The sequence below is a fragment of the Podarcis pityusensis genome (genome assembly GCF_964106645.2).
Source record: "Podarcis pityusensis genome assembly, chromosome: 8".
In the NCBI taxonomy this organism is placed as follows: domain Eukaryota; kingdom Metazoa; phylum Chordata; class Lepidosauria; order Squamata; family Lacertidae; genus Podarcis; species Podarcis pityusensis.
The window spans coordinates 82,857,973-82,882,112 of NC_138033.1; the positions used below are offsets into that span (position 1 = coordinate 82,857,973).

Consider the following 24,140-nt stretch of genomic DNA (forward strand, 5'->3'; position numbering starts at 1 on the left):
TTCCACCTGGAGCTGGATTGGGTGGCTCCTGCGGACCAATCAGACTGCTGCATTCTGGATCCTATTGTTCTAGGGCCAATCAGGCTGCTGCATTCTGGATCCTATTGTTCTAGGGCCAATCAGACTGCTGCATTCTGGATCCTATTGTTCTAGGGCCAATCAGACTGCTGCATTCTGGATCCTATTGTTCTAGGGCCAATCAGACTGCTGCATTCTGGATCCTATTGTTCTAGGGCCAATCAGACTGCTGCATTCTGGATCCTATTGTTCTAGGACCAATCAGACTGCTGCATTTTGGATCCTATCTAACTCAGTACATAACATTTCCCCTCTGAGTGCTGCCAGGATCTTCCCATTGGCTAGCCCAGCCCCATCCTGATCCTCCTAGCTTCACTAATGTCATTGGAAGAAACAAAGAGATGCTCGGATAGATCCCTGGGTTTTGCCTGGCTAATGGACCCAGCCAATCTCCTAGCTGTGCAAAAGCCAAGCATTAAAAAGAAAAAAGAAAAATCAATATGCATTGCAGGCGCATCAAGGTCAAGGTGGACAGCTCTATTCGCGTATTTCTAGAGGGGAAAACTCCCCCTCCTCTCCAGGGGTTGAGTTCAGTCAAATGTACGGCAGCACATCTCTCTCAAAGCAGACTTTGTGCAAAGGATTTTTTAAAAAAAAGGTTTAAAGAAATGTGTGGGTGCATGTGTGGCTCTGCCCCTATACTGCAAACAGAAGCAGACAGATGCCCACCACCATACTCAGCCAGTAGATGGAGAGAAATATTTGATAGTAAAAGTAAAGGTAAAGGTAAAGGGACCCCTGATCATTAGGCCCAGTCGTGGCCGACTCTGGGGTTGCGGCGCTCATCTCGCTTTAGTGGCCGAGGGAGCCGGCATACAGCTTCCGGGTCATGTGGCCAGCATGACTAAGCCGCTTCTGGCGAACCAGAACAGCGCACGGAAACGCCGTTTACCTTCCCGCTGGAGTGGTACCTTTTTATCTACTTGCACTTTGACCTGCTTTCGAACTGCTAGGTTGGCAGGAGCAGGGACCGAGCAATGGGAGCTCACCCCGTCGCGGGGATTCGAACCGCCGACCTTCTGATCGGCAAGTCCTAGGCTCTGTGGTTTAACACACAGCGCCACCCGCGTCCCGATAGTAAAAGTAAAACATTGCAAAGGTTAGAACATTGCAGAGACTGTAGAAATGCAAAAGTCAAATCGTGTCCTTTATTAATAACCTTTTATGTTTACAAAAGAGAGCCCATTTTGGTACTCCATCCCATTTAGTATTTTTTAAAATATAAATATATATATACACACACATACATAGTCTATGAACTGGGCTGAGAATCCCCGGGCTTTCTGGCCGGGGTGCCTGCCTGTCTCCTCTTAGGGTAAGGTGGAATACTTCTTCTTTTCTCGGCTGGCCTCCATTCTCTCCACCGAGCTTTTAAGCGATTTCATCTTCTCCCTCTCCAGGTTCTCCAGGATCATGGCCCGCAGGGTGCTGTGGTCCAGAGGACCCTCCACTGTTGGGAAATTCAAGGGGTTGCAGCTTAGAGGTGGAATCCGCAACATTAGGCTTGGTTTTTAATTACAGCTTGCAACAAAACGGAATTTGAGCCCCTGGCCACCTGCTCCTCCTCACCCTCTGCCCAGGTTCAAGCTTGCTTCAGATGACCAGTAAGACCCCCTCGTCCCCTTGCTCAGCTCGTCGTAAACTTGGGTCTTCCTTGGGAAAGATCAGGAAACGATCTGCTGGTTGGCCAACCTCTCACTTGCATTTCAGTTCCCCCTTTGCTAAACAGGACTGGTGGCAGCGGAGGCCAGCTGGCAGCAGGAGATGCTCTGGTGTTCAGGAGCATCATTCCCTGTCCATGGAGACGATCCCTTCCTCGCCACACTCTGGGATGGCCATGCAAGGCTTCTGGAAGGCTGCGGGTTGACTCACGAGCTGCCCAGAGGCATTGTGGGGCCTTCCCGGAGCCTAGTAAACAAAGTGGAGGGCTTGAAAACTCTTTCAGTGACGAGAAACCCCCGCAAGGAAAGAGCTTTTTAAGCCCTCCTCCTTGCTCACAGGGTTCTGGGATGGTCACGTGAGATCTTGGATGGCCTCTTCCCACTGTCCATTCTCCCCTACCTAGCTCTGCATTTGTTTGCTTGGTTGCATTGGCCGATGATCTCCAGGGGGCTAGGGACAAAGGTGAAAGCTGTTTCCTAGTTCTGCTGGATCTCTCAGTGGCCTTTGATACCATCAACCATAACATCCTTCTGGACCATCTAGAGGAGCTGGAAGCTGGGGGCACTGTTATACAGTGGTTTTGCTCCTTCCTCCTGGGCCGTGTCCAGAAAGTGGTGATGGAGGATGAGTGTTCAGATCCCTGGGCCCTCACTTGTGGGGTGCCTCTGAGTTCTGTCCTCTCCCCCATGCTTTTTAACATCTATATGAAACCACTGGGAGAGTTCATCAGTGGGGTTGGGCTGGGTGTTCATCAGTATGCGGATGATACCCAGCTCTACTTCTCTTTCAAATCAGAATCAGCGAAGGCTGTGTGAGTGAGTGGAGCCGGTTGGAGGATGGATGGCGGTGACATCTATCTGGACAAGATAGAAGTACTGTTTTGGGGGGACAGGAGGGGGTGGGTGTGGAGGACTCCCTGGTCCCGAATGGGGCAACTGTGCCCCTGAAGGACCAGGTGCACAGCCTGGGAATCATTTTGGACTCACAGCTGTCCATGGAGGTGCAAGTTAATTTTGTATCCAGGGCAGCTGTCTACCAGCTCCATCTGGTACGCAGGCTGAGACCATACCTGCCTGCAGACTGTCTCCCCAGAGTGTGCATGCTCTGGTTACTTCCTGCTTGGACTACTGCAATGTGCTCTATGTGGAGCTACCTTTGAAGGTGACCCAGAAATTGCAACTAATCCAGAATGCAGCAGCGAGACTGGTGACAGGGAGTGGCCACCGAGACCATATAAAACCAGTCCTGAAAGACCTACATTGGCTCCCAGTACATTTTCCAAGCACAATTCAAAGTGTTGTTGCTGACCTTTAAAGCCCTCAACAGCTTCAGCCCAGTATACCTGAAGGAGTGTCTCCACCCCCATCATCCAGCCCAGACACTGAGGTCCAGCTCCGAGGGCCTTCCGGCGGTTCCCTCCCTGCGAGAAGCGAGGTTACAGGGAACCAGGCAGAGGGCCTTCTCGGTAGCGGCGCCCACCCTGTGGAACTCCCTCCCATCAGATGTCAAGGAAATAAACAACTATCTGACTTTTAGAAGACATCTGAAGGGTGCCCTGTTTAGGGAATTTTTTAATGTTTGATTCTATTTTTAATATTCTGTTGGGAGCCACTCAGAGTGGCTGGATAAACCCAGCCAGACAGGTGGGGTATAAATAAATATATATTATTATTGTTATTTGCCCCCCCCCCCCGAATTGTGCAAGTAAATCACATGTAAGCTGCAGGCAGAGTCGTAGCTATGGGGGACCTAGCCAGGTTTTTTGCCCCGGGTGAAGCCTCCAGAGGGCTGCCAGCCTCTGTGTGTGTGTGTGTGTGTGTGTATACACAAATGCGTGGGGTGGTGTTGGTACCAAACTGGGTCTTTGACCCAGGTGAAATAAAGCCTCGTTTCACCCCCGACTGCAGGCCTGCTGCATATATTGAGAGCATCTAGAAATGTTTTGCATCACCGTCCTCTGCATCAGAGCCACAGTTACTTACAGGGCTCCAGCGTCTCTGCGAAGGGATCGACGCTGAGAGAAGGTGGCGCAATCTTAATGGTCTCCAGTTTCTTCAGGAAGGCGGAGCCGCCCAAAAAGGGGTTCAGCATGGGGACCGAGTCCAGCTCCCCCTCCAGCTCCTTGTAACGCAGGAAAGATTCGATCAGCAAGAGGTCGTTGCTTTTCTTCTCCACGATGCCTGAAGGGAGGAGACAAGTGGTGTACTTCAGGAGCAGTGGCCTATTGGCTGTAGGTCACCAGGGGTCAAAGACCCCTTGCTGTTTCTGTGGGAATGCTCAGAGTAGCAGGAGAGGGTATATTGTTTATTAATATCCTTCCTAACTTGCGTTAGCAAGTTCCTTTACTTAGCAGACTTTACATCCCCCTTTTTACATACACAGCAGATAGCTGGTTGCAGGCTCGTGTGAGCCTCTCACTATTGTACAATTCAACCTGTCTCAGATTGAATTGTACATTCCTGGTAAGTTCCCTTGAATCCCTCTTAAAAGAATAAAGACACGGCAATCTTATTCAAAGTCAACAAAAGAAGTTTACTCACATCAGTTCACATTTGGATTCCTGAAGGCAGACTTAGTTACCGATATGTACATGTGGATCTACCCCATATGGGGGGATAATCCCAGTGCTTCTGCTAGCTGAAAGCTAGCAGAGCAGTCCTAGCTAAAAGCTGGTCAAACGAAGAAGGAAGTCAAAAAGAGAGAGGTGTGCTGCGTGACTTGTCCTTTTGTTACCTGGACAGGTAAGGTCACGCCCACCTTCTATCACATGCAAAAGGAAGGATGCTCCAGCCAGGAGGAACAGGAAGTTTTGACTGGCTGGACCAAACATTCCCTCGCATGTCTTCTCTAGAATTACAAGGAATGTTGTACTTGACTGGCTCTCATGGATCACATCCCATAGTTCCCACAGTCGCCAGTGTCCTGGAGCTACAGACTCTGCATGCAAGGGAGTCTTTTTAACCACTGTCTTTCCCAAAGCTAAGCATGTAGGAGCACTGAAAATCACAAGTTGCTTCAAGAGAATGGCATGCAAGCTCCGTGTTGTACAATGGGACTTCACAGAAAACACAGCTTAAGTTGACCACAAATCATTTGCCCGCGCCTGTGCACAGGGAAAAGTAGATCGAGCTGAAAGGAAACACAAGCAGATCTGCATTGCTTCTTGCAATGCATCCACTATTATGATTATACCGTATTGGCCTGAATATAAGCCGCACCCAAATACAAGCAGCACCTTTAAAATTGATGGGGGGGGGGGGAGAAGAAAAAATAAAAAATACCCCAATATAAGTTGCTCCCTTCCTCGCTGCTCCTGGCTGCATTCTGTAAGGTCGCAAATATAAGCCGCACTTTAACTTTCCGCAGTCGGAATTTGGGGGAAAAGTGAGGCCAATGTGGCAATTGTAAGATTATTTAATACGCATCGCATGCACACAAAAGCTCATACCAATAACTAACTCAGTTGGTCTCTAAGGTGCTACTGGAAGGATTTTTTCTATTATTTTATTTTATTTATTTTGTTTCGACTACAGCAGACCAACATGGCTACCTACCTGTAACTCGTTTAACTTAACACACATTTAACTTGTGCCATTTCAACCATACATGGTTGAAGGCTGCTTGAAGGGCTGAAATCCCACAAATTAAATGCAAGTAAGGCAGAGAGCTTAAACGCTCTTTTTGGGATGGGTTTTCCTGGTCCAGAAAAACCTTTTAAGCTCTCCACCTTACTTGGGAAGCAAGGCCCTCTCTGAGCACCAGGTCTGGGATGTTCCTGACAGCCCCTCAAGATCTTGCAAGAGCATCCTGGGACCTCCAGAAACAGCATGCAGAGAGCTCCTTGCTCCCAAAGCAAGGTAGAGAGCTTCAAACATCTTGCTAGACTAAAACTCCCATCATTTCTAGCAGAGGGCCTTGCTTCCTGCTGGAGCTACTGGACAATGGATTCCAACAACGTGGAACGTTCTTGCCCAATGGAGATTTCCAGGGATATGGCCATAGGTCAGTGGCAGAGTGCCTCCCTTGCAGGCAGACGGTCCCAGGTTCAAATCCTAGTGGCATCTCCAGGGAAAGATCCTGTGCCTGAAACCCTGCAGAGGTGTTGCCAGCCCCGTGATGCTTTTTGGTGTCTGGTGTGCATCTGGGTCCATTGCAGAGGCAACCCAAGAGATGGACCTGGTCTAGGGAGCCGTCTGGATATGGTCTGGATATAGTCTAAATATGGTCTGAAGCTCAACATCAAAAAGCTAAGATCATGGCCACTGGGCCCATCACTTCCTGGCAAATAGAAGGGGAAGAAATGGAGGCAGTGAGAGATTTTACTTTCTTGGGCTCCATGATCACTACAGATGGTGACAGCAGCCACAAAATTAGAAGACGCCTGCTTCTTGGGAGAATGACAAATGACAAATCTAGACAGCATCTTAAAAAGCAGACACATCACTTTTCCAACAAAGGTCTGTATAGTTAAAGCTATGGTTTTCCCAGTAGTGATGTATGGAAGTGAGAGCTGGACCATAAAGAAGACTGATCGCCGAAGAATTGATGCTTTTGAATTATGGTGCTGGAGGAGACTCTTGAGAGTCCCATGGACTGCAAGAAGATCAAACCTCTCCATTCTGAAGGAAATCAGCCCTGAGTGCTCACTGGAAGGACATATCCTGAAGCTGAGGCTCCAATACTCACCTCATGAGAAAAGAAGACTCCCTGGGAAAGACCCTGATGTTGGGAAAGATGGAGAGCACAAGGAGAAGGGGACGACAGAGGACGAGGTGGTGGGACAGTGTTCTCGAAGCTACCAGCATGAGTTTGACCAAATTGCGGGAGGCAGTGGAAGACAGGAGTGCCTGGCGTACTCTGGTCCAGGGGGTCACAAAGAGTCGGACATGACTAAACGACTAAACAACAACACAACAACAACAACAACAGGGCCCCATCACTCACTGAAATACTGCATCAGGTTCTGATCTGTGATCTCCCCCGTCTCGCCCAGGTGCTCCCTGATCTTGGTGGCATCGCAGCCCGTTTCCTTGAACAGGAAGTCCACCGCCTGCTTTAGCTGGTCCAGGATCTTGCTGTTCTCTTTCAGCTTGTACTCGTACAGGTTGGCATCTTCCGTGGTCTTCTGCAGCTTATCCTGCGGGCCAAAGGAGAGGTGGTCAGGTGAAATATACTCGGAGTCAAGAGTGGATTTCATGCTCTTTATTCAGCTAATAGCGGTGAGGAGGAATGGAAGTTCCCCCAGAATGTCTGCTTTATATACATTATTTACACAATGGGCCCCACGTGATTGGCTAATTCCGGGATTCACCTGTAGGCCAATCAGGTTGCGGATTCACTTCCACCCGGAGCTGGATTGGGTGGCTCCTGTGGACCAATCAGACTGCTGCATTATGGACCCTATTGTTCTAGGACCAATCAGACTGCTGCATTCTGAATCCTATTGTTCTAGGACCAATCAGACTGCTGCCTTTTGGATCCTATTCAACTCAGTACATAACATCAGGGCTGTTGGGATACTGCCGGGGAGATTGGGGCATCAGGCAGGCCCCCAGCTGGCTCCAGCCACCGGCCGGCAGCCAGACGATCACCGGTCTCCCTTGGAACAGCATCAATCAGCGACATGAGCCTCAGATAGGTTTAGAGACCCGTGCACGCTCTATCAGCTGAGTGTGTAAATCTTCTCACAGCAAAAGAGGCGGACAGAGCCATGTGTAAGCAGTATATTACAGCACTTTATTCAGCAGCAGGAACAAAGGAAAAAACATGTCTGCTTCCCTTCGTGTCCAGCAAAACAGCAGCAATACAAAAGCTATATACAAACGGAAGTTCCTAGACTGTGCTGGAAGTAAACAGGCATGTGACACACAACAGTCATGCCTGTTCCCTTTTAAGGTTGAGCTCCCGTTGTTCGGTCCCTGCTCCTGCCAACCTAGCAGTTCGAAAGCACGTCAAGTGCAAGTAGATAAATAGGTACCACTCTGGTGGGAAGGTAAACAGCGTTTCCATGCGCTGCTCTGGTTTGCCAGAAGCGGCTTAGTCATGCTGGCCATATGACCCAGAAGCTGTCTGCGGACAAACGCCGGCTCCCTCGGCCTATAGAGCAAGATGAGCACGCAACCCCAGAGTTGTCCGCGACTGGACCTAACAGTCAGGGGTAAAGGTAAAGGGACCCCTGACCATTAGGTCCAGTCGTGGCCAACTCTGGGGTTGCGGCGCTCATCTCGCTTTATTGGCCGAGGGAGCCGGCGTACAGCTTCCAGGTCATGTGGCCAGCATGACTAAACCGCTTCTGGTGAACCAGAGCAGCGCACGGAAACGCCATTTACCTTCCCACCGGAGCGGTACCTATTTATCTACTTGCACTTTGACGTGCTTTCGAACTGCTAGGTTGGCAGGAGCAGGGACCGAGCAACGGGAGCTCACCCCATCGCAGGGATTCGAACTGCCGACCTTCTGATCAGCAAGTCCTAGGTTCTGTGATTTAACCCACAGCGCCACCCGCGCCCCAGGCCCCCAAGAGAGTGGGGCCCCAAGCTATAGCTTGTTTAGCTTATATGTAAATCTGGCGTTGACTGACAGCAGCTCTCAACCCCTCCCAGGAGATGCCACTGGGCATTGAACCCGGGACACGCTGCCTCTGAGCTATGGGACTCAAAAGTCCCAAACGTTGCAGCCTTTCCCCACAGCGACGGGACCCCCCAGGTCAGCCCCACATGTGCCCCATTTACCTCCACTTCTTTCATGTTGCTGTGAACGATGTCTTCCGCCTTCTTGTGCTCGGATTTCAGCTTGCTGATTTCATTCTACAGAACACAGAAGGGCACAAAGGGGCTCAGGCAGAGAGTCCAGAACCTTTCCCAAAAAAATTGTGAGGGCCATATTTTCTCATTGGTAAGTTTCCGGGGGCCCACATGCAGCTGGTGGGCGGGGCCAGGGGCAAAAGTGGGTGGAGCAACATACGTAGCTCCTCCCTTTATCCTATGGGTGTCGCTCCAACCGCGCTAGATTTCAAGAAGTAGGGTGAAATCTAGGCACATATTTAAAAAATTGTGAAAGTGCTTTTTTAAAGAAACGTTTTGAAAAAGATATTGAATTTGCCACAGCTCACCATCGCCATCTAGTGTCGCATTTGTATAATGCACCTTACAACACACGTTTTATTTGCAGCTGTATAGCTGAGTCCTCGATCTCACTTCCTCTGAAAGATCACATAAAATGTGAAAACTAATAGGTAAAGAAAAGTTGGAATTATGTGCCACCTGAGTGCAATGCTAGTCTTGAAAGAAGAAACCGTCTGTTGCCAATAGATATCCACTTAGGCACGCAGGGGCCCAAAAGAGTTGGTCCCCCTGCCTAGGTTGTATAATTATTAAGGACTGTAGGTCCATTAATTTCCATGGGTATTGATGATAATATAGCATAGCTGGTGATTAATCAGAGTAAAATATTTTACTCCTTTGCATGCTTATAGTTTTTATTTATTTGTTTTATTTTTTCCCTTTCATCCTTTGCATGAATATGTATAAGCAAATGGAAATAACAAGATAAAATATTTTAATGGATGGATTAATCAGAGAATTCTGTTTTTGTTCCTGTAGCTGTCGATGTTGCAGGCTCCTTTTTAGAAGGAATCTGGTACGCATTCCAGGATTCATGGGTGGGTGTTGGTGAAAGCATTTTGAGAGCGTACATCAAGTGGTTTGGTCCAACTCATAGCTGTCAACTTTTCCCTTTTCTTGCGAGGAATCCTAATCGGAATAAGGGAATTTCCCTTTAAAAAAGGGAAACGTTGACAGCTATGGTCCAACTCCCAACCAAAAGAGCAGTTGGTGGTGATAGAGAGGTTTAGCCATCTTGTAGTCCCTTCACTGGCTACATGGTGGCAGCAATGAGTCAATTTTAGCTCCTGAAATATTTCTCTCACGCACATTCTTTATTTTATTATTATTGCAACTGATTTCTTAATCACCTCCCAAGCCACCATCTCAAGGCAATCTACACATAAAATAGTTAAAAACACTTAAAAACACACAAAAAAGGACGTTTAAAACAGTGTTTCCCAAATTTAGGTCTCCAGGTGTTTTTAAGACTACAGCTCCCATCATCCCTGACCTGCTTCCTAGGGATGATAGGAGTTGTAGTCCGAAAACAGCTGGTGACCCAAGTCTGGGAAACACTGGCTTAAAGCAAAACAAAAACCCTAACAAGTAAAGACTTGTAGACCCTCTTATCTAGCTGGGAAAACCTGTTAGAACAAAAATGTCCTTGACTGCTTCTGGGAAGTACAGTGGACGCTCGGTTTGCAAACGTGATCCGTGCAGGAGGCACATTCGCAACCCGCAGCGCCGTGTCTGTGCATGCGCAGGTTGTGATTTGGTCTTCTGTGCATGCGCAAAGCACAATTTAGCGTCTCCAACCCCATCATTCTGCCCGGACGCTGAGGTCCAGCGCCGAGGGCCTTCTGGCGGTTCCCTCACTGCGAGAAGCAAAGCTACAGGGAACCAGGCAGAGGGCCTTCTCGGTGGTGGCACCCGCCCTGTGGAACGCCCTCCCAACAGATGTCAAAGCGATAAACAACTACCTGACATTCAGAAGACATCTTAAGGCAGCCCTGTTCAGGGAAGTTTTTAACGTGTGATATTTTAGTGTATTTTTGGTTTCTATGGAAGCCGCCCAGAGTGGCTGGGGAAACCCAGCCAGATGGGCGGGGTACAAATAATAAATTATTATTATATATGCGCGACCGCCAAAACCCAGAAGTAACCTGTTACGGTACTTCCGGGTTTCGGCACGTCCATAACCCTAAAAAACGCAACCTGAAGCATCTGTAACCCGAGGTATGACTGTACAAGGATGGAGGCCATTTCTTAAGCAACCCGCTTCTGAGCTGCCCAGGGCCCTAGATGGCAGTACCAGCATCTTGAATGTGGCCTTGTAGCAAACCGAGCCCAGAGCCCAGCCTGGGGAGCCAGGGCCAGAGGACCAGGGACCAGTGAGGGGCGTAGGAAGAGGGGGGAGGGCAGAGAGGAGACCTGGATGTCTTCAATCCTTTTCTGCAGCCTCTCCATGTCGTTGTTCAGTTCGGTGACATAGCTGAAGTAGGCAAAGTTCTTCTCCTCCTTCTCAATGAAATCCTCCACCAGCAGGTCTATGTCCCCGTTTTCCGTCAGCTTCAGCAGTCGCATGTAGGCAACCTCGTAACTCTCAAAGCTCTCCCCCTTGGTCTTGGCTCGCTTCTTGGCCTTGAGAGCTGGAAGGGATTCAAGGGGGAGGGTTCATAAAATTGTCTCTTGCCACCTCAGTCTCTGAGGGGTGCAAGGCTCCAGGGGGTTCCAGGCACTTACCCAGGGATCCGTCAGGAGTCCAGGTTCCCAGGTTGATAACACAGTAAGCGTACATAATTAAAAAGGAGGATTTATTGCCAAGACAAACAGATAACTCCGGACGGCTCTAACAAAGCCTCCAGCATCATTACTCAAGATGACCCTTCTGAAGATTCCTTCCGGGATCTACAGAAGATATTGAACTTACCACTCTCACGTCTCTTGTTTTGCTTCCTGTCTAGCAGCCCTCCCATTCACTGACTCTTTGGACTGAGTGGATCAGCTCCACTCTCTCCCTGATCTGAGAGGCTGCCTCTGAGACTCTTCACACCTTTTTGTGCTTCCTACGAGCTTTGGCTGTGTTCTAGCCTGCTCTCAGCTACTGCCTTATCACCCATCAAGGTCAGGAAGAGCAGCAGTCTGCAGCGGCTGGCTCTCCCCTGCCTAACATCTAAGTCTCCCTGTTCCTGGCTGCTTTCTGCAGTTGGCTGCAAACCTTCACTAGGAGCTGGCTCATTCCTGACAGGTTCATGTTTCCTTGCAGAATGTGGGACAGCAGAGACTATGGTTTATTTACACGTATATACAACCTGAGCCTAAGATAGAGGGGTTCATAGCATTAACGCCCCAAGAAGGTCTTGCTTCTCCCATAGCCACAGGCCTGGATTTAAACAGAAATCAAGCATGGCTCTCTCTCTGGCTTCTGCCTTTTCGGGCTCAGATCACACACACTCTTTGTCTTGGTCTTTCTTTCTTTTCTTTTTTAAAATGATATTTATTGAAAAATTTTAAAATTACAAAAGAGAACAAAGCAGAAAAAAAAGAAAGAAAAAACAAAGAAAAAACAAACCACATCAAACAATACAAATTCAAAAAACAAAAATACACCACAAACACTCAAAACCAAATCCATCATTCTCGAATCCTCAACTGTCATTACCTTCTTTCTTTGACCTCCTCCTCCTCCCTTTTTTTGTATCCTGGTTGTTAACTGTCGCAGCAAATCCTTTCCATATTTCATAATATTCTGTCATTACATTACCTTAATCTATTTTAATCTTATCTTACTATAAAGAACCTTAAAGCTTAAAACTTAAATCTTATTTTTACCAACTTCTCATAACCATAATATTCTTACATAATTCTTTAAACATTTTTGCTAAAGCCAAGTAATTTCGTTCCAACATTTTTCTAACATTCATCAATTTTATAAAACAATCCTAGTAGTAAAAAAAAAAAGAAATAAAAACAATCTGGACTGGATTGTTTGTCTTGGTCTTTCTCACCACCAGCCAGGTGAAGGAGGGGACCCACCCATTTGCCCTCCGGCACAAAGCTACTTCCTTCATTATACAAAGGACTATACTTAGGTGGATCTTGTGCCCTTTGCTTGGCTAACTCAACAGCGGAATCCTCCATTTGATTTTTGACCCTTGTTGGAGCCAGGACCCCAAGAATTGCAGGAGACTCGGGCATCAAGCCGGTTAACTCGCTCCCACTGACTCACAACACTCATGAAAAACATCACTGCAGGATCACATTCACCCGGTGCTATACCAGCTGCACTGACTCCTAGTGGAGTACAGGATCAGGTTTAAGGTGCTGGTTTTAACCTTTAAAGCCCTATATGGCCTAGGACCCTCGTACCTACGGGACTGCCTCTCCTGCTATGTCCCACGGAGGATCTAACGGTCTTCAAACAAAAACATCTTGGAGGTCCCGGGCCACAGGGATGTTAGGCTGGCCTCAACCAGAGCCAGGGCTTTTTCAGCTGTGGTCCCTATCTGGTGGAACGCTCTGTCACAAGAGACTAGGGCCCTGCGGGACTTGACATCTTTCTGCAGGGCCTGCAAGACAGAGCTGTTCCACCAGGCCTTTGGCCAAGGCATAGTCTGACCCCCCTCTTCACAGAACTCTAGCCCAATGGTTGCCATCAATTTGATTTGAACTGATTTTAGAATGAATTGATTTTAGAATGCTGTATTATTTTACTGTTGTTAGCTGCTCTGAGCCCGGCTTTGGCTGGGGAGGGCGGGATATAAATAAAATTTTATTACTATTATTATTATTATTATTATTATTATCATCATCATCAATTGCTCAACCCACTAAAGGCAGCAATTAAGGAGCTGAAATTTAAAGTCATGGAAGCTGTGGTGTCAAGCAACCAAACAGGCTGGGATAAGAGCCAGTTTCATGACTGCACCGTGACTGAATACCGCCCACAGGATCCGTCCTCTCGCTTTCAGCAGCCAGTGTGTTCTGCTTCACACATTCAGGGGCCCAAAGGCTGAGCAACTGGCTAAAATATACAAAGCAGACCCTAACAGCAGAAATTTTAAATCTATTCTTTTCATAAATACAGGAGTGTCATCAGCAAGCCTTTAAATCATAACTTTAAAGCATATTGTTGTAAGAATTCTAAAGTCCCAAATATAAAATAAATGTTTATAAATGTACAAGGCAAACACACACACAAGTATATAAACCACGTGTCTGAAATAGTACAGGAGAGCAATCCTGAAGCCATTTTGACTCTCCCAAATCGACCTCAATATATTTATCTGCAAGGAGGGAGGAAATGGGGAAAACCTTCCCTTTGTCTTTTTGCTTACAAATCTTGTCTGAAAGACGTATTTGTGTATGAATAAGGTGAGCCCATGACCTGGATTCAGGAACTAAAAGTATTAACCATCACAAAAGAATGGCCAGGCTGCCCAGGTAAAGCAATCAGCGACCATTAACAGGTATCCTTGCAAACAGGATTTCTGTTGTAGACCACCTCCTTCTGTGATGTATGTATGATGTTTTTTGGGGTGGTCTTGAGCTACAGGGTGGGCAATTTCAAAAGTCTTTAGAAGGGCTTGCACACCATTGTTCTGGGTTCCTCCTCCCTCCTGCGTGTAGTGAGTGAGGACCCTGTTGCAACAGATCAATAAAGATCAGGCTTACTAGCTGCTTTGCTTCTCAATATTCTCTGGTTGGCCTCTGTTATGTTCTCCTACTGATAGGGAACCCACTTAAGGACTCTATATGGGCTCTTGGATTCCCCATAAGGGGGGGAAAGGGCAGATTTTTGTTTAATACAACGCGTGGTACCTTCTTCCTTTTTGGCCTGCTCCTCAAATTCCGAGCGGTCCACCAGCTTGATGAGCATGAACGCCTTCAGCTTGGTCTCGTGGTTGTAGATCCGCTCCAGCTCCCGAAACTCAATGTTGAACTGCGCAATGTCCTTGCAGCGCCGCTCCTTCATCGCAGAGATCCTGGCAAGGGCCTCCACCCTAGAAGCGGGCAGAAGTGGTGGTGACGGGGAAATCATAGAATCAGACAGTTGGAAGGGTCTCCCCAAAGGTCATCTAGTCCAACCCCCTGCAATGCAGGAAAATGCATGTTCAGAAATAAGACAGGAACACAGGGATGCTGCTTTTAACAGTCACACCACTGACCCATCTGGTTCAGTGTTGTCTACATTGACTAGTTTTTGAATTATGGTGCTGGAGGAGACTCTTGAGAGTCCCATGGACTGCAAGAAGATCAGACCTCTCCATTCTGAAGGAAATCAGCCCTGAGTGCTCACTGGAAGGACAGATCCTGAAGCTGAGGCTCCAATACTTTGGCCACCTTATGAGAAGAGAAGACTCCCTGGAAAAGACCCTGATGTTGGGAAAGATGGAGGGCACAAGGAGAAGGGGATGACAGAGGACGAGATGGTTGGACAGTGTTCTCGAAGCTACCAGCATGAGTTTGACCAAACTGCGGGAGGCAGTGGAAGACAGGAGTGCCTGGCGTGCTCTGGTCCAGGGGGTCACGAAGAGTCAGACAACGACTAAACCACTAAACAACAACAACGACTGGTAGCATCTCTATGGGGTTTCGGGTGGGGGGCGGGGCGGATCCCAGGATTTGAACCTGGCGGGATTTGAACCTGGGACCGGCTGCTCTCACCTTTGCTCATAGGCTTGCGTCGATTGCTCAATAGACAAGTCCATCGTCTTCCTCTGCTGCTCTAGCTGTTTGTGAAGCCGGGAGTAGATGGTATCGAAGACAGACTTCTGGCACTGGAGATTCTCTATCTCCTCGCGGAGTTTGGCATTGGTGATCAGGATGGTGTCAAAATAAACCGTGACCTGGAAAGAGCAAAATGAGGAAGGGGTTGAATCCTGACAAGACAGAAGTACTGTTTTGGGGGGACAAGGGGTGGGTGGGTATGGAGGACTCCCTGGTCCTGAATGGGGTAACTGCCCCTGAAGGACCAGGTGTGCAGCCTGGGAGTCACTCTGGACTCACAGCTGTCCATGGAGGTGCAGGTCAAATCTGTGTCCAGGGCAGCTGTTTATCAGCTCCATCTGGTACGTAGGCTGAGACCCTACCTGCCCACAGACTGTCTTGCCAGAGTGGTGCATGCTCTAGTTATCTCTCGCTTGGACTACTGCAATGCGCTCTACGTGGGGCTACCTTTGAAGGTGACCCGGAAACTACAACTAATCCAGAATGCGGCAGCCAGACTGGTGACTGGGAGTGGCTGCCGAGACCATATAACACCAGTCTTGAAAGACCTACATTGGCTCCCAGTACGTTTCCGAGCACAATTCAAAGTGTTGGTGCTGACCTTTAAAGCCCTAAACGGCCTCGGTCCTGTATACCTGAAGGAGCGTCTCCACCTCCATCGTTCTGCCCGGACACTGAGGTCCAGCGCCGAGGGCCTTCTGGTGGTTCCCTCGCTGCGAGAAGCCAAGTTACAGGGAACCAGGCAGAGGGCCTTCTCGGTAGTGGCGCCCGCCCTGTGGAACGCCTTCCCATCAGATGTCAAAGAGAAAAATAACTACCAAACTTTTAGAAGACATCTAAAGGCAGCCCTGTTTAGGGAAGCTTTTAATGTTTAATAGGTTATTGTATTTTAGTGTTTTGTTGGAAGCTGCCCATAGTGGCTGGGGAAACCCAGCCAGATGGGCGGGGTATAAATAATAAATTATTATTATTATTATTACTGTCCTAAACTGCAAAACCTTCTTCCTGCAAAGAGGTGCTGAACCACCTTGGCATAAGTCTGTGCCGTCTCAAGGAATAGTCATGATTTTAGATTGGGTGTTGTTTTTTAATACGTTTACTTTGGCTGGAATTCGAGGGCACATCCCAGGAAGATGTGGAGCAGAGGTAGCGAGAGTTGTGACCCACAGAGAGGGAATGTGGCTTGGGGAGAGACATGAGGGCCAGAAAGAACCTTGGAGGGCCACATTTGGCCCCTGGGTCTGAGGTCCCCCATCCCTCCCACCCAGTTTTTCTCTCCACTCTCAGGATCCTGTGCCACTGAGATCTTCTGGGGATATTGTGCAACATTTTCTCCTCCTTGGGATTACCCCCCCCCCAAATAAATAAATGGGTCCTTCTACAAAACCTGGGGTCCCCACAAGTCTGCTGGTCCTTCCCTCGTGTGTGTGTGATGGCCTGGGATTCAGACTCGGATGCTGAACCTGAGGGATCCCAGCCTGCACAGGATTCCCCGCCTCCAGAACCAGCTGAGCCGGGGCTGGGGCATGAGCCTGAAGGGTCCTCACCTGTGCTGGGTCCTCAGGGGCAGGCATCAGCTGAGTCTGCTCTGGCCCCTGAGGTGATGGAGGACCCATTGCCTGCAGGTGCTCCAGCCCCGTCAGAGGAAACTGAGGTTGCCTCTGGGTCCGGTAACCCTCCAGCCTCTCCTGAGCTGCAGAGGCTCAGGGCAGAGAGGCGGAGGGAACTAAGTTCCTGCAGGAGGAGTGCTCGCCTCCAGGCCAGGAGAGGCGAGTCACCAGAGGATGGGGGCCACCCTATGCCTCGGGGCAGATAAAAGCCGGCCAGCCCAATCCCAAGTTGCGGAAGCAACATTGTTGGTTGCTAGTTCCTGCCTGAACCCTGTCCTGCTTTCCTGCCTGAGCTCCTGACCCGCCCTGGCTCCCTGCTTGCTTGCTTGCCTGTTCCTGACTTCACCTGACTCCTTGCCCTGCACCCAGCTTCAGCTACTACGGACTGCCTCCACATTGCACCTTTGACCACAGACCGGACTTGGACCTTGCCTCTCGGGTAACCCACGGGACCAGCACAGTGTGTATGTGTTGAAGAATGCTCCCCTGAAGCTTGGGAGCAAAATATAAACAGTTCCCTCTGCTTTTAACTGGGTTTATAATGTTTGTTTTTCGCAGGGGGTGAGATTATTTCATTGCCACCTCCCGGAGGAGGCAGAATCTGGTTCTCAGCAGAGGCAGAAGGTGTGAGACTCAGGAGGGGGGCCTGGACCAGCAAAGGCGGGGGGGGGGCACAGCTCACGTGGTTGAGTCGGTTGTCCAAGAGCTGGATCTGCTTCTGCAGCCACCTGCCGTCGTACTCCTGCCTCATTTTGATCACAAGCATTTTCTGTTTCTTAATCTTGTTCTCCAGTTCCGTGATCTGAAACAAAAGAGATCCATGAAGACCTTTATATGAATAGCTCAGGACCAGTTTACCCGCTTTGAATAGGAGGAACGTAAGCTGCCTTGAAGACGCGGGTGGTGCTGTGAGTTAAACCACAGAGCCTAGAACTTGCCGATCAGAAGGTCGGCGGTTCGAATCCCCGCGACAGGGTGAGCTCCCGTTGTTCGGTCCCTGCTCCTCCCAACCTAGCAGTTCGAAAGCACCTCAAAGTGCAAGCAGATAAATAGGTACCGCTCTGGCGGGAAGGTAAACGGCGTTTCCATGTGTTGCTCTGGTTCGCCAGAAGCAGCTTAGTCATGCTGGCCACATGACCCGGAAGCTGTACGCCGGCTCCCTTGGCCAATAAAGCGAGATGAGAGCCGCAACCCCAGAGTCGGTCACGACTGGACCTAATGGTCAGGGGTCCCCTTACCTTTATGATACTATGACTCTAGGCTTTCTGCTTGCAGCAAACTAGAAAGCCAAAAATACAAGCCAATTTCAGGGTGTGCGCACCAGACCTCACACCCCTCCCGGCATTTCCCACCATGCACCTTGTCATCCAGTTCCGAGATCAAGGCCTTGGTGGCTCTGATGAGGGCGTCATACTCGTCTTTGGTCTGCAAAAGAAATTTAAGCTCCATGCAGTTGCGGTCGTCGATGAAAAGGTTCCGAGGCGACTTGGTGAGGCTCAGAAGTAAATTGATCTCGTCGTGCTCTTGTTTCAAGGCGTGGATTTGCCTCCTGAGGCAGAGGAGGGAAAGAGGTTAAGAGTGTGCATCCTCACAACAAACACTGCACAGACGCACCAATGGAGGCTCACAACTGAGCCGTGCGTTTGGTAATACTTCTCCGCACAACGGGACGCATGTGCAAGGGGGGTGGGGTTCACCTACATGGCTTTAAAAGGAGATGGGGTGGATCCGTAAAAAGTGGCAGCCAATGGCCATCAGGAACGAAAGCAGAGCCTCCATGTACAGGAACAGTGCGCCTCAAATACTGGACGCTGGAACCAACTCATAGTGGGAGGCTATCGTCTTAATGCCAGTGGGCATCTGAAAGAGGGGATCTAGTCCGGAAAGGGGGTCTGGGGCTGGTGAGATTGATCTGAGTCAATGTGGCAATATGTACCAAGGACCTTCCTTCAGCCCCAAACAGAACAGGTACAATATGGTGGTTAAGGAATGTGCACTATGGAGAAGAGGGAGGTGAGTTCCCAAGGAGTTGTTGGGATCAATAGGAGTCAATAGGAGTATAGCATCTAGATCAAGGGAAGTAATAGTGCCACTGTATTCTGCTCTGGTCAGACCTCACCTGGAGTACTGTGTCCAGTTCTGGGCACCACAGTTCAAGAAGGACACTGACAAACTGGAACGTGTCCAGAGGAGGGCAACCAAAATGGTCAAAGGCCTGGAAACGATGCCTTATGAGGAACGGCTAAGGGAGCTGGGCATGTTTAGCCTGGAGAAGAGGGGGTTAAGGGGTGATATGATAGCCATGTTCAAATATATAAAAGGATGTCACATAGAGGAGGGAGAAAGGTTGTTTTCTGCTGCTCCAGAGAAGCGGACACGGAGCAATGGATCCAAACTACAAGAAAGAAGATTCCACCTAAACATTAGGAAGCACTTCCTGACAGTAAGAGCTGTTCGACAGTGGAATTTGCTGCCAAGGAGTGTGGTGGAGTCTCCTTCTTTGGAGGTCTTTAAGCAGAGGCTTGACAACCATATGTCAGGAGTGCTCTGATGGTGTTTCCTGCTTGGCAGGGGGTTGGACTCGATGGCCCTTGTGGTCTCTTCCAACTCTATGATTCTATGATTCTATGATTCTATGATTCTATGATTCTATGATTCTATGATTCTATGATTCTATGATTCTATGATTCTATGATTCTATGAAAATGAGCCGCCACTGTGCTGAGATTGCTTTTTCTTTAGGATTAGTTTTAAATGCCTTCTTAATGTTTCCGTAGTGGGACGTGGGTGGCGCTGTGGGTTAAACCACAGAGCCTAGGACTTGCCAATCAGAGGGTCAGCAGTTCGAATCCCCACGACGGGGTGAGCTCCCGTTGCTCGGTCCCTGCTCCTGCCAACCTAGCAGTTCGAAAGCACATCAAAGTGCAAGTAGATAAATAGGTACCGCTCCGGCGGGAAGGTAAACGGCGTTTCCGTGTGCTGCTCTGGTTCGCCAGAAGCAGCTTAGTCATGCTGGCCACATGACCCGGAAGCTGTACGCCGGCTCCCTCGGCCAATAACGCGCGATGAGCACCGCAACCCCAGAATCGGCCACGACTGGACCTAATGGTCAGGGGTCCCTTTACCTTTACCTAACATTTCCGTAGTTTTTCTATAGGAGAGATTTTTTATTTTATTTTTTTGTCAATAGCGCATCTGCAGTGATCATTAAAGCTTCTGGTGGAAACCGTGATGTAATTCCATGTCCTTCATCAGATGGGAGCCAGGACAGGTGGGGGTCTGGGGCAAAAAAAACACACGAATTTGGCACTTTTGCCCTTGAAAAGCAAGGACTATACTCCTGGGGATAGTTCCGAGGGCCAAACAGGGAGACCCGGGGTCCGCATTTGGCCCCTGTGCCTAAGCTTCCCCACCTCTGGTCCCTGTGGCCATCCCTTCATGTGGCCGCCCCCTCGCAAAACTCTGCCCCACTTACTCCTGCTGGAACAACTGCCGTTGAGTCTTGATCCCAAAAGACTTCCTATTCTCCACCATGATCCGGAACTGTTGCTGCAGCTTCCTCAGCTCAATCTCGGCCATCATCTCTTTCTCCTTCTCCGTGTAGTCAGAGTTCTCACTCCTGGTGCGGGATTGTTTCCGGCGCTGCGGATCAGGGCAGATCAGTAGGGAAGGGGGAAGGAGAGGGGAGTGGGGTCTGTTTTAAGCTCAAAAGGCTCAAACCTCCGTCCATGGAGGCGCAGGTCAATTCTGTGTCCAGGGCAGCTGTTTATCAGCTCCATCTGGTACGCAGGCTGAGACCCCACCTGCCCACAGACTGTCTTGCCAGAGAGGTGCATGCTTTAGTTATCTCCCACTTGGACTACTGCAATGCGCTCTAAGTGGAGCTACCTTTGAAGGTGACCCGGAAACTGCAACTAATCCAGAATGCGGCAGCTAGACTGGTGACTGGGAGCAGCCGCCGAGACCACATAACACCCGTCTTGAAAGACCTACACTGGCTCCCAGTACGTTTCTGAGCACAATTCAAAGTGTTGGTGCTGACCTTGAAAGCCCTAAACGGCCTCGGTCCAGTATACCTGAAGGAGCGTCTCCACCCCCATCGTTCTGCCCAGACACTGAGGTCCAGCTCCGAGGGCCTTCTGGCCGTTCCCTCATTGCAAGAAACCAAGTTACAGGGAACCAGGCAGAGGGCCTTCTCCGTAGTGGCACCCGCCCTGTGGAACGCCCTCCCTTCAGATGTGAAGGAAATAAGTAGCTATCTTATCTTTAAAAGACATCTGAAGGCAGCCCTGTTTAGGGAAGTTTTTAATATTTTATGCTGTATTGTTTTTAACACTTGATTGGAAGCCGCCCAGAGTAGCTGGGGAAACCCAGCCAGATGGACGGGGTATAATAAATTATGATGATGATGATTCCTATATATCTCCCACCAACAAAAGCCATTTGATGGGGCTGAAGCATAGCAGGTGCCCTACCCTATTGGGAATCCCACAAGCGCCCGGCCCCCCCGGCCCCAGCTTCCAAAATCCCAGTAGAGAAAGAAAAGCATCTTCCTATTTGGGCAGTTTTAAAACAGCAGCAGCAACAGTGGAGAACTCAGGGGGGAGGAAACAAAACCATCTTTTTCTGCTGTCAGAGAGGGAGATCATCTGACATCCTTCGGAAGAGAGTTTCAGAGCTCTGGGGCTACGACAAAAAAAGGCCCTGCATCCCATGGCAGCTAATCCATTTAAGGGTTGGAACCTGAAGTTGCCTGATCTGAAATTGCGTGTCAGGTGTGTAACCACAGCGCAGACCAGCAATTATGAGTAAAAAAACCAAAACCTGCATGTGGAAACAGCCTCATGGTACCAATGACATGGTACCAATGTCAACTTTTCAATATAGGGTAAGACGTTGGTGACAGCCTCGGCCCATCAATAAATGTGCTGTGAAATTAAACACAAGATGTCATTAAGAGTCATCCCACATGGAACAATTTACAGCAGTCTAAGAGTTACCAAGGTAGTTCCAGTAGCCATTTTAGTCAACGCCTTCATTCTCTCTCCTGTTGATGTCAATCGCCTCCGTCAAGCAAAACGAAGGTAATATGTTTCTTTTAGGAAGACCCGTGCCCTGAAAAGAACAGCAAATGTACATTCGGAAGCGAGACCCCAGCAGCAATTGCTCCATCGTACTGGCAAATTTGGTCCTCGCCCCCTTTCCTCTGCTTCCCTTAAGGCGAAATCACCCCAGATGGCTCTCTGAGCTTAACGGGAGAACATTATCCTGATGGCATCAGAGAGCTTGTTCTCCTTCTATAATGAGGGGGTGCAACAGATGGCTCAGCTTTGTCCAACCCATTCAGGACTTGGGTTTCCATAGAAATGACAAGAGAGCACGTACTGGTGGGGGCACAAACCTTCTTCTTGCCATTTCTATGGAAACCGACCCATTCCAAGCGGGTCAGTCTAGACATTTTGTTAGGTCTTGGCATGAAGGAGTTGCAAGGTTGACTAACGTTTGCCAAGCCCAGAATTTGGGAGCAGGTGAGGGCGGGGTGGGGTGTGTGTGTCATTTAGTCTATTTACACCTGAACTCATCAGGTACTGCCCACACACTTCCAATCACCGTTGGAGTCTTATGCCAGTGTGGTGCAGTGGTTAGAGTGTTGGGCTAGGACCTGGGACAAACCAGGGTTCAAATCCCTCCACTGAGCCACGAAGCTCACTTGATGATCGGGGGGGGGGGGTGTTTCAGTCCCTGCCTCTCAGTCTAACCTACCTCACAGAATTGATGTGGGGATTAAATGAGGAAGGGGGGAAGAATGGCAGATGAAGTGGATGGATTATCCTGAAAAGGGCTAAAATGACCGGAAGAACCAGAAATCAAGAAGACCAAACTTTTAATTAGGAATGGAGGGAAATTCTAATTTATCCTAAAAACCATTGTAAACAGCTAAAATCCACCTGGGTCTAAGGGTTGAGGCCCAGACTTACCAGCTCTAACGAAGAGGTTTAATATGCTGTAGACCGCTTTGAGATTTTTATTAAAAATACAAAGCGGTATAGAAATAAATAAATAAATAAATAATTGTTAGTAGGGTTGGAATAACACTTGTAGTTTAATGGTGAATGTTGGACATAAAGGAGATGTAAAAGATTTGGATTATCATAAAAGATGCAGGAGGAAATGATTAACAGTAGGACCCACAAAGGGGAGGAGGGAAGTCCAGCAGATGGATATGTGATTGTAAAACTTTAATCTGAAAAATCAAACAAATAAATTTATTTTTTTAATAAATAAAAAAAATGAGGAGGGGGAGAACCATGTATGCCACCTTGAGCTCCTGGAAGAAAAAAGTGGGATATACAGTAAATGCAATACCTGTAAATTAATAATAATAAGAATAATAATAATAATAAATGCGTCTCTCATTTCAACTGCACTGACCGCTTGGATCCACCCTCCCGCCTGCTTTTTTTGCAGCATAGAAACTGTAAACTTCTGGGGGCAGGGACCTTAGTTATGCTGCTTTTGAAAGAACCGTGAATATCGATCGCATAAATAAGGGGAAAATTTGGAGAGGCTTGATGGGGAAAGAGGGCTCAGATGTGATTGACAACAATTATTTGGACAAGCCACAGGGGGAGAAGGAAGGGGAATAACGGAGCCTGGGCTAAGTAGAAGCCTCACTTTCCTCCGGGCACCAGCCGCAGCGCTGCCTCCCTTCTTCTGCGGGACAGGATCTCGCAAGCGTCTTCTTCTAACCGCCGCGCAACTTGCGCGACGGCGGACTCCTCTACCTTCCTTTCAGAAAGGGAAAATGCTGATCTTCCAAAGGGCAGAAAAGGAGGCCAGCGTCGGCGTCCCCTGCTTTCGCCCGCCTCCCCCTCCGCTTGCAGCAGAAGCGCCTCGCTTACTAGAACGCGCCCCGCGGAGAGTTCCGCGCACAATGCGGAATCCGATTGTGAGCGGGCAGCTTCTGATTGGCTGGGGCGCGGGCGTTCCGCGGGGTGGGCGATCCTCACGATGACCCGATTTCTCGGTTTACGGACCGAGCTTGATCTGACCCGTGGCTCAGCCCCAGGAACTAGGATTTAACCCCTAATCCCAGAAAATGCGCAGTGAATCTTTCCTAGTGTGAATCCTCAAGATTGAAAGCAGGACCGTGGAGCCGAACCTTGGCAGTTTTGCCCTTCATGCATCTGCAATATACCAGGATGCTCTGCGCCAAGGGTGCTCTGACAATGACTACTAACCATGACTGATGGAGACTAATTTCTACTTCGACAGAAGCAGCAACGCTTCTGAGTGCCAGTGGCTGGAAGCCCCAGTTGTCCTCCCTGGAGAAGGATTGGACCTGGGACGTTCTGCTTGCAAGGCAGACACCCTGAGCTATGGCCCTTGCCCTCACACACTGCACAAGCACATTTACAATTACCTGGCTGGGTGTCTTTGCACATTTTTGGTTTTG

General features: G+C 49.0%; 1 protein-coding gene across 1 annotated transcript; it reads right to left on the reverse strand.

Moving 5' to 3' along the window:
- Nucleotides 1-1,212: 1,212 nt before the first annotated feature.
- On the reverse strand, nucleotides 1,213-23,570 carry CCDC63 (coiled-coil domain containing 63). The gene is made up of 12 exons (XM_081017419.1): nucleotides 23,360-23,570; nucleotides 21,685-21,799; nucleotides 20,160-20,326; nucleotides 18,044-18,233; nucleotides 17,367-17,486; nucleotides 15,012-15,193; nucleotides 14,166-14,347; nucleotides 10,776-10,993; nucleotides 8,472-8,546; nucleotides 6,685-6,877; nucleotides 3,723-3,920; nucleotides 1,213-1,528 (listed from the first exon to the last, which is right to left on the reverse strand). The coding sequence occupies exons 2-12, from the start codon at nucleotides 21,721-21,723 to the stop codon at nucleotides 1,389-1,391; spliced, it is 1,704 nt and encodes a 567-aa protein (XP_080873545.1). The 5' UTR covers nucleotides 21,724-21,799; nucleotides 23,360-23,570; the 3' UTR covers nucleotides 1,213-1,388.
- Nucleotides 23,571-24,140: the final 570 nt, after the last annotated feature.

Coding starts and splice junctions, on each gene's coding strand:
- CCDC63 (XM_081017419.1), bottom strand. CDS start 21,723: ATGAAGGCGTTGACTAAAATGGCTACTGGAACTACCTTG. Junction 20,327..21,684: donor TGGCTACTGGAACTACCTTG/GTAACTCTTAGA, acceptor CCTGATCCGCAG/CGCCGGAAACAATCCCGCAC. Junction 10,994..14,165: donor GCAGGCCAAAAAGGAAGAAG/GTACCACGCGTT, acceptor AATCCCTTCCAG/CTCTCAAGGCCAAGAAGCGA.